The 11,075-nt window shown below is 32.4% G+C and overlaps 1 protein-coding gene across 1 annotated transcript; it reads right to left on the bottom strand.

Annotated features, from left to right (window-relative positions):
* Window positions 1-1,229: 1,229 nt before the first annotated feature.
* Window positions 1,230-3,567, bottom strand: LOC140972155 (GABA transporter 1-like). Its single transcript, XM_073434623.1, has 7 exons — window positions 3,280-3,567; window positions 3,057-3,179; window positions 2,801-2,895; window positions 2,515-2,701; window positions 2,304-2,434; window positions 1,907-2,122; window positions 1,230-1,627 (listed from the first exon to the last, which is right to left on the bottom strand). Exons 1-7 carry the CDS (start codon window positions 3,476-3,478, stop codon window positions 1,250-1,252), a joined length of 1,329 nt encoding a protein of 442 aa, XP_073290724.1. The 5' UTR covers window positions 3,479-3,567; the 3' UTR covers window positions 1,230-1,249.
* Between the last annotated feature and the right edge of the window lie 7,508 nt (window positions 3,568-11,075).

Consider the following 11,075-nt stretch of genomic DNA (forward strand, 5'->3'; position numbering starts at 1 on the left):
CTCTTTCTAAATTTATTTTCGATCCTAAAAGATATATGTACAATGAAAATCACACATAAGATTACACATTACTTTTGAAATCACAAAACTATTCCAAATTTACTTTAAAAAGTTCTTAGAGTAATTTTGTAATTTTAAAAGTAATGGTGTAACCTTCATCGTTGTGTAACAATTTGTTTATCACCAATAGAAATTTACCATATATATTAATCATGAAAAGTTAAAAAAATATACAATTTACAACTCATTAATTAAGAATGTTACAAAAAATGATATAGAGAATGTTGCAAAAAATTATGGTAGTTTTCCCAAATATCGTTAACAACTTGTATTAAATAAACTAATCTATATTATGATATTCTGTGTATTAGGCCCATAATATGTTTATAACTTAACTTATGATTATGAATAATATATGAACAAAAATTTTAGAAAATAAAATCTGAAAAGTAAAATATGACTATGAATTTTTGAAATTTTTAAAATTTATATTAAATAAACATTGGGATACATATTTTCCTTTTATCTCTAATAATATTATTAAATAAACAAATAAATAAAAATGGAGGAAAAAGTTCATACCAGACTAGAAACACCAAATATTTTGGCCCATCTCCTCCTAAACAATTGCCCATTAGCTTTTGCGGATCTATATTTAGAGTTCCATTTGGATCGGTTTAATTCTCTCCTAAAAACAATAATGATGTCAAATGGAGAAAACAAGTGCTTGCTGGATTAACAAATTTACTTGAGTGGATCTCATGTGAAACCGTCTCACGGATCCTAATTTATGAGACGAGTCGACCCTACCCATATTCACAACAAAAAGTAATACTCTTACCATAAAAAATAATACTTTTTCATGAATGACCCAAATAAGAGATCTGTCTCACAAATACGACCCGTGAGACGTCTCACACAAGTTTTTGTCCATTTTGAGCGGGTCTCATGTGAGACCGTCTCACGGATCCTAATCTGTGAGACGAGTCAACCCTACCCATATTTATAACAAAAAGTAATACTCTTAACATAAAAAATAATATTTTTTCATGAATGACCCAAATAAGATATCCGTCTCACAAATACGAACCGTGAGACCGTATCACACAAGTTTTTGCCAATTTACTTTCTGTTGAGTTTACCCGCTATGAAATTGCATCGACTGCTGATCCATTTTTGGTATGTTTTGCTATTGATTCTTTGGATCAAAAGTAGCCCTTTTGAGGGACTATTGAATTTTATTTGATGGTTACATATCATGAAATAGCTTGTAAGTTTTAACATCTTCAACTATGAATCTAACTGCACCAACACAGCCCAACACTGCAACTATTGAAAACCAGACAGCAATGACAATGTTAAGGAGCAACACTGCATGCCTAAACTTCCCAAACTTGGCGCCCATCTTCCCTACTTTCATGTGAGCTAGAACGGGAAACACGAAGTCTAATGGAGTGAATCCAATAGCCCCACAAATGCCAACAAAATCCACAAAAAAAGGCATGGCTGAGGCAACAAGTGTTATCAAACCAATGTAAATTGTCGTATAAACCAGACGGTAGACAATATTAGTCTTCCTATATGGTGTTCTCCCTTCGAGATATGCATAAGTAGGTCTGCAGTAAATCTGTTCAACATGAGAACAAGAACATAGTAAGTATTTCACATCCAGAACTTCTCAACCGAGACTCTGCACAATGGCTATGTGACCGCTAGCAACTACTTTATATGCGTTCACGAAAAAGAGTAGCCACGGTTGCAAGAAAAATTCGTCATGTAACCTTGTGAATATTATCAAAATTCTCTCGTGTATCGAAATGGACAGACAAGGGTAATACAAAGTACTCGCTGATCATATGTTGCTGGGACACGATTCTATTTTACTTGGTGAATTTGACATGATTACCTGAAAGCATCCTGATATCTGAATGACTGCGAATAAATTGGCCATGATGATAGTCCACATGGGAGTTGTAAGTGAAGCCACAATGTAAGGCTGGACGTCGGAACCGAATGCCCAGTAACCAGAGAAAGCTAGTTGCCAGTAACTTAAAACTATGATAGTATATGCAGCAGATACACCTTTGTACATGTTCTTTTTCGTTGGATTTTTCACTGTATTCTATCGAAATTAGCACAAAAAAATTAACCAATTTCCTGGGATTTCACCATGATCAGAATAAACATATACTATAGGAAATCTGGTTTCCTATTTTAAAAACAATAACATACAAACAATCATATGAAAACCGATTTCTTGCAGTTGTGTGCTACCGTATCGAAATGAAGTGAGAGTAGTTTACTTGTATTTCAGGGAGCATTGCATCTCCAAATGAAAAGGCAATTGCACCAAGAGCATTAAACGCTTTAAAAACTCTGGTAGATGAGGTGCCTTGCAAACTATGGCTAATCAATTCTCGATCAATTTTCTTCCCTGGATTATTTTTCACATTTAACATCAATCGTTACGTTTTCTATAAAACATAAGACTCATTTTCCGAGAGTGAAACTCACCGTTGTAAATTGTTACGCCGATGGTAGTACCAGCAAAACCAATTGTACTCAGAGTACACAAGGCATTCACCCATCTCAGTGAATGAATATCAGGGAACTGAGACAGAAAGAGCTCAAATGCTCCAAAGAACATAATGAAATGTTGCAGAGTCAAGCTACCATCAGGCTGATAATATTTGTATATTGCCTATAGATAAAATTAATTTGAAATACCAGGTTCATGATTTTGCCATCTTGTTCGAAATCAACGGAATTCAGTACAGCTTGAGGTGTGATTGAGGATTACCTTTAGGCTGCTCCCGGCAGCAATTTGAACAGCAATGTTATTCCCCAAGGAAGCCACCTGCTGAAAAAATGCAATAGACCAGTAACCCAATGGTCCTTCAAGATCAAACAAGAAACATATGTCAAGTCAAACATGGTAAAATTATAATAAGATCCAACATTCTGCTACATTTTTTTTCCCACAAACAAAAGGTGTTAGAAAACATGTAAATATCATAAGCACAGAAAGATTTGCAGATGGAGAAGAAAAGTGCTACCATAAATGCTCCGGGCAAGATGCCGGTAAGTAGTGTGTTTCTTGCCATCCCATCTCCAAAGGGAAGCAATCAGTAAACTTGAATACCACGTAGCAAGAGTCCCCGCCACTAAACTCGTCACCCCTGCGTCCAAGAAACATCAAAATTCAACAAATATACAACATATCTCTGTCATGAAAGAACATACAAATGATGAAGCACATGTTAAGGGGGTGTTAGTTACCGAGAGGCCAGCCAAGAGACGCGACGGCGAAAGGGAGAGGAGCATAGGCGGCGGGGGTGGCGATGGTGGTGGCGACGTGGAAAGCGGCATGTTGCCAAGTGCCCGTAGGTTCATGATCAATCGCGTTTGAAGTTGGCAGTCGCCGCCACTCTTCTTCTTGATTTGGCGCTTTGTCTTTTTCGTTGGTTTCGGCCGCCATTGGGAGCTCTGCATAAACAAGGAATCCGATTCTGTACCATATAATTAGGAACTTGGAAGTGTAAACTACATCTTCATTGAAGAAAAATCAACTCAGTTTGGTTATCTTTGACTTTGGCAGGTTGTGGTTGAAATTTTTGTCTTTAATTGTGTGCAAACTTAATTTTTAAATATCATAATGCATTTAAAACTTATATGTTTTTCATAATTCAGAAATATAATTATATTTATAAATGAATAAATAAATTCATTTTAAAAAAAATTAAAAAGGATGTATATCATCTATCTAGCTAACAATTTAAATATTTTATTATGTTTATTGCAAGTCAGTTACTATAGAGATCTCTACTTTAATTATATAATAATTTAAATAGTACAGATATATTATAATATTTGATTAACATTAAATAATTAAATTAATTTTTTAAGTTAATTAATGGTTTCAACTTTATGAAATAAATACACATAATAATAATTTTTAAAAGATATATCAAAGGGAATAAAAGAATTATAATAAATATAACAGTGATGGACACTTGAAAATCATTATTCTAAAAGTAAAATTTGAAGTATGACTTGAAATGAATTATTACTTTTTTAATTCAAATAAAATTACTGTTCGGAGTTGACCTTAACTATATATATATATATTTTTTATAAAATAAAATAGAATGTCATGAATAACCACCGTAGGAATATTGCTATTAAAGTCCTATTTGGGCCGAAACAAAGAAAATTGCATATATTTAAGGCAGATCAAGCCCAAGATTAAAAGATCGACTGAATCTATAGCCCAATAAGAGGCCCAATTTGAACGCAATCCGGCTTGGGTCTCACTTCTGTGACTTTATGTTCTTTGGATATTTTCCTTTCCATGTTCTCAATATGTGATGAACACACAGTTCCCAAAAATCATTTACACAAAGAAAAAAATAAAGAAAAATTTTGATTTCTTTGCATGTGTTGTGAAAAAGTAAAAATTTATGATAAAAAATAAAAATCTCAAACTCTCAAAATTATCACACTACACACTTTATAATATTTTTCTCTCAACTCAATTGTGATTTTCTTTAGAAATGAGAGATCTATTTATAGAAAATCTTTACAAATAATCCAAAAATAAATTACATCATTACCTTCATTATCACACACAAATTTCAATATTCAACTCCTAATTTTACCTAATTTTCAACATTCAAAAATTCAACATTCAATATTCAAATATTCAATATTAAAATATTAAATTTCAACACTCCCCTTGTGATGATGATCATAATGATTGTCTTCATGACGTGTTTTTATACTGCCTCGTTAAAAACCTTACTAGGAAAAACCCATTTGGGATAAAAACCATGGTAAGGGAAAAAGAGTGCAGTCACGTAAACTCCCCTTCATGTTGACACGAACAATTCTTCACAGATTTCGTAGATTGCGCATCTTAATATTATATATATGCGTTCTGAATATTGTCATAGGAAGTGCCTTTGTGAAGAGATCTGATGAGTTTTCACTTGATTGAATGTGACGAACATCAATACATTTATTCTTCTCAAGCTCTTTGGTGAATGCGAAGAACTTAGGAGAAATATGTTTAGTTCTGTCGCTTTTTGTGTATCCTTCTTTCATTTGAGCAACACATGCAGCATTATCTTCATATAGTATCACAGGCTTCTCGTCGAATGATAATCCGCATGAGATTTGGATATGTTGAGTCATTGATTTTAACCACACACATTCACGGCTTGCTTCATGTAGTGCAATAATCTCGGCATGATTTGATGAAGTTGTTACAAGTGTTTGTTTCTGTGAACGCCAAGAAATTGCAGTGCCTCCACGAGTAAATACATATCCAGTTTGAGAACGTGCTTTGTGTGGATCAGATAAGTATCCAGCATCGGCATAACCAATTATACTTGGATTAGCATCTTTTGAATACAAAAGTCCCAAGTCTGTCGTTCCTCGTAGATAACGGAATATATGTTTAATTCCGTTCCAATGTCTCTTTGTTGGATATGTGCTAAATCTTGCCAATAAATTTACGGCAAAAGATATATCAGGCCTTGTACAATTTGTAAGATACATAAGGGCACCGATAGCACTTAGATATGGTACTTCTGGACCAAGAATATCTTCATCATCTTCACATGGACGGAATGGATCCTTTTCTATGTTTAATGATCTAACAACCATTGGAGTACTTAAAGGATTTGATTTATCCATATTAAAACGTTTAAGGATCTTTTCTGTATAATTTTTCTGGTGAACAAATATTCCACATTCTTTTTGTTCAATTTGTAAACCCAGACAATATTTGGTTTTTCCAAAATCCTCCATTTCAAATTCTTCCTTCAAGTATGACACAACTTCATTAATTTCATTATTCGTTCCAATGATGTTTAAATCATCAACATATACAGCAATAATTACGCATCCGGATGTTGTTTTCTTAATGAAAACACAAGGGCATATTGAATTATTTACATATCCCTTTTTCATCAAGTGATCACTTAGCCGATTATACCACATTCGGCCAGATTGCTTTAACCCATATAATGATCTTTGTAATTTCACAGAATAATATTCTCTGGGTTTTGAACTTTGTGTTTCAGGCATCTTAAATCCTTCAGGGATTTTCATATATATATTACTATCAAGTGATCCATATAAGTAAGCTGTAACAACATCCATAAGACGCATTTCTAAATTTTCAGATACTGCCAAGCTAATCAAATACCGAAACGTAATTGCATCCATCACGGGAGAATACGTTTCTTCATAATCAATTCCAGGCCTTTGAGAAAAACCTTGTGCAACAAGTCGAGCTTTATATCTTACTATTTCATTTTTCTCATTTCGCTTTCGAATAAAAACCCATTTGTATCCAACAGGTTTTACACCTTCAGGTGTAAGGACTATAGGTCCAAAAACATTACGTTTATTTAGCGAATCCAATTCAACCTGGATGGCATCTTTCCATTTTATCCAATCCTGCCGATTTTTACATTCACCAAAAGATTTTGGTTCATGATCTTCATTATCATTTATGATGTCGATTGCCACATTATAAGAAAATATATCATCAATTTCTTCTATATCTTTTCGGTTCCATATTTTTCCAGTATTAATATAATTGATAGAGATTTCATGATTCTCGTCAGTTTGTGGTTCTGACAAAACATTTTCATCATCATGTGTTTCTTCAGGAACATCATTCTCTATTTTGTGATCATTATGTGTTTCTTCAGGAACATCATTCTCTATTTTGTGATCATTGTGTTTCTCTATGAATTTTCTTTTTCGAGGATTTTTATCCTTGGAACCAACTGGCCTTCCACGCTTCAGGCGTTTAATGACATCATGACTATCTTCAATTTGTTTCTTCGGAATTTCAATTCGAGCAGGGGCATTTGCAGCATGTATATATGATTTAGTTACCCCTTTTGTGTCTGCAAATGCATCTGGTATTTGATTTGCTATTCTTTGCAAGTGCACAATTTGCTGTACATCTTTTTCACATTGTTTTGTTCTTGGATCCAGATGTAACAATGATGATACATACCATGTAATTTCTTTTTCGGTATGTTTCTGTTCTCCCCCTAACATTGGGAAGATTTCCTCATTAAAATGACAATCAGCAAAACGTGCTGTGAACACGTCGCCTGTCTGTGGTTCAAGATATCGAATGATCGATGGACTATCATAACCAATATAAATTCCAATCTTTCTTTGAGGTCCCATTTTCTTTCGTTGAGGTGGTGCAATAGGCACATACACCATACATCCAAAAATTCTCAGATGAGAAATGTCTGGTTCTTTACCAAATGCAAGCTGCAATGGGGAGTATTTATGATATGCACTTGGTCTGATGCGAATTAATGAAGCAGCATGTAAAATTGCATGTCCCCATATAGAAATAGGGAGCTTTGTTTTCATAATCATTGGTCTAGCAATCATTTGCAGACGTTTAATCAATGATTCAGCCAATCCATTTTGAGTATGTACATGAGCAACAGGATGCTCAACAATGATTCCCATAGACATACAATAATCATTGAAAGTCTGGGAAGTAAATTCACCAGCATTATCAAGTCTAATTTTCTTGATTGTATAATCGGGAAATTGATTCCTCAATTTTATTATTTGAGCAAGTAATCTTGCAAATGCAACATTTCGAGTTGACAATAAACATACATGTGACCATCTGCTGGAGGCATCAATCAATACCATAAAGTATCTGAATGGTCCACATGGTGGATGGATTGGTCCACAAATATCACCCTGAATACGTTCAAGAAACATTGGTGATTCAGTTTGGATTTTGGCTGGTGATGGTCTTATAATAAGTTTTCCAAGAGAACATGCTTTACATTGAAACTTATTTTTCTGAAAGATCTTTTGGTCTTTCAACGGATGACCATGTGTATTTTCTATAATTCTTCGCATCATTGTTGAACCAAGATATCCTAATCGATCATGCCAATTAGTTAATATTGAAGAATTATCAACTACCATGTTTGATTCAATGTGACTTCTATGTGTATAATGTAATCCAGTAGAGAGTATTGATAGTTTTTCAATCACATATTTCTTTCCTGATTTATATGTGGTAAGACACATCTATTTCTCGTTCCCTTCATTCATTGTTTGAGTATCATACCCATGTGAATATATATCATTAACACTCAACAAATTTCTTTTCGATTGTGGTGAATACAAAGCATCATTGATCAAAATTTTGTACCATTAGGTAACAAAAATTGTGCTGTACCACATACTTTAATCAAGTCTACAGGACCTGATATTGTATTCACCATTGTTTTTGTTGGTTTTAGTTCCAAGAAATATCTTTTATCTCGGAGGATCGTGTGCGTTGTACCACTATCAGGAATGCAAACTTCAGCTTGGTTCATAGCATTTTCCATATTTGAACTTAAAAAAAATATGCAATGAAATAAAATTACTAACAATACATTTATAAAAATAAAATACAATACAATACATATTTGAAAATATAACACACTATAAAACATTATCATATGAATACAAGAAAAATAAATTATTGTACATTTATATTCCACCAGTATATTGTTCATTTTCAGAGAAATCATTAAGAAAATCTGCAGCATCAATATTTTTCATTTCTATCCCACCAACATATTGATCATTTCTAGAGAAATCATTCAGAAAATCAGCAGCATCAAAATGAGTTGACTTACTCAAACGGTCACTACGTTGAGTGAAGTTGATCTCTCTTTTTTTTTTTTTTTCCATTTATCGATTCTTTATAGAGCTTGCAAAAGGTGCTCGGGGGCTCGACAAATACGATATCAATGTCCTGGAGTGCCGCATCTGAAACAAGAACTTTCAAATCTTTTCGAGTGATTTTCATTAACATTCATGTTCTCTTGATGCTTTTTTCGTGGGTGGTTCGTGACTCCCTTTTGAGATGAGTTAAAAAATAACTATATCGATTGTTTTCAAAACCACGGCCTCGACTACGACCATGACCAATTCCACGTCCACGACCACGACCTCGACCTCGACCTCGACCAAAACCTTGTCTTTGAATTAGATTTTGGTTTCCAGGTTTAAATTCATTTTTACTTACAATATTTACTTCTTGAAATGCTGTTGATCCAGTGGGTCGGGACTGATGATTTCTCATTAATAGTTCGTTGCTCTTTTCCGCCACAAGAAGACAGACGATGAGTTCAGAATATCTCGCAAATCCACGCACTCTATATTGTTGCTGTAGAGTTATATTTGATGCGTGAAACGTGGAAAATGTTTTTTCAAGCATTTCTGATTCTGTAACCTCATGTCCAATAAATTTTAATTGCGAGATCATTCGATACATCTCCGAATTGTAATCACTTACTTTCTTAAACTCTTTGAATCTCAACATATTCCATTCATCACGGGTGGTCGGAAGTATAACTTCCCTTATATGTTCAAATCTTTCTTTTAATCCTTTCCACAGAGCCATGAGATCTTTTTCGATGAGATATTCACATTTCAAACCTTCATCAAGATGTCGGCGCAAAAATATTATAACTTTTGCTTTTTCTTGTGATGAAGATATAACATTTTCTTTAATAGTCTCGCTTAGACCCAATGACTCAAGATGCATTTCTACATCGAGAGTCCATGGCATATAATTTTTCCCCGTAATGTCGAGTGCAATGAATTCGAGCTTTCCCAAGTTAGCCATGGTGGTACTAAAAAGAATTATGATGTATTTTATTAGTTAATGAATATTGCAATACAAAGTAATGGATAAACAACAAGTACAATCATTCGTAAAAATAAAGAAAACACACGAGGAGAATATTCTCCGATAAATACAAGACTCGTGAGTATGATAACCAAAGTAATTAAAAATAACTTTATGAAAGCCATCTTCTTTTTTCTTCAAAAATTTGATGAAGAATAATTTTAGAGAAGAAGAGAAAGTTGGAGTGATTGAATGTGTTTTTGAGATCATATTTATAGGGAAAAAACTAGCCGTTTTGTTACCGTTTATGACCGTTGGTGTACAAGAAAATAAATGTATGTATTTGTATAATTTTATGGTAATAATATGGTGTATATAATATTAGTAATGTTTTAAATAATTATGTATATCATATCACAATATTATAATGAGGTGTCATAAGATATTTTGTTTAAAAACCTTATAGACTTTTATACTTGTCGTATCCCTTACCGGGAGTGTGGCATGTCGTCTTAACATCCTCCCAGGATTTATAACAAGTTTTTGAAAAATTTATTTTATTATAACATTATATTATATATTAAGTATATACACAATAAATAAATAAACAGTAAAATAAATATTATTACTTTTGTTACCTTTTTCTTCTGTTTTGGAGCTTGGAAAAATATGGAGGACTTTTAGAGCTTCGTGTTGATAACGTGTTGTGAAAAAGTAAAAATTTACGGTAAAAAATAAAAATCTCAAACTCTCAAAATTATCACACTACACACTTTATAATATTTTTCTCTCAACTCAATTGTAATTTTCTTCAGAAATGAGATATCTATTTATAGAAAATCTTTACAAATAATCCAAAAATAAATTACATCATTACCTTCATTATCACACACAAATTTCAATATTCAACACCTAATTTTACCTAATTTTCAACCTTCAATATTCAAATATTTAATATTAAAATATTAAATTTTAACAGTATGCACGTGTTCACGAACTATTGATAAATAGACGAATTGATACATAAAATATTAATTAAAAAATCAATTTTATTCCTCGTCCAAATTACTATTAAGTTGAACATTGTTATTAAATTTAAGTAGATACACATTTTATTTTTTAAGATTATTTTATTGATTAAAATTATCAAAATAAATTAAATAATGAATAAATATTGTACTTTTTTATTTAAAAAATTATTATAATTATTAAACAAAAAAATATATAATAAAAAATATTGTTTTCTCTTTATATATAATATATTAATAAAATTACAACTTAATAAATGAATCATTTTGCACAAAAAACGAGAGAGTGCGTGAGATTGACATGTCTTTGTATAAAAGCTTTGGCAACCAATCTTTTTTTTTTTTTTTTTTTTTTT

The sequence above is a fragment of the Primulina huaijiensis genome, chromosome 3 (genome assembly GCF_012295235.1).
Source record: "Primulina huaijiensis isolate GDHJ02 chromosome 3, ASM1229523v2, whole genome shotgun sequence".
Classification (NCBI taxonomy): Eukaryota; Viridiplantae; Streptophyta; class Magnoliopsida; order Lamiales; family Gesneriaceae; genus Primulina; species Primulina huaijiensis.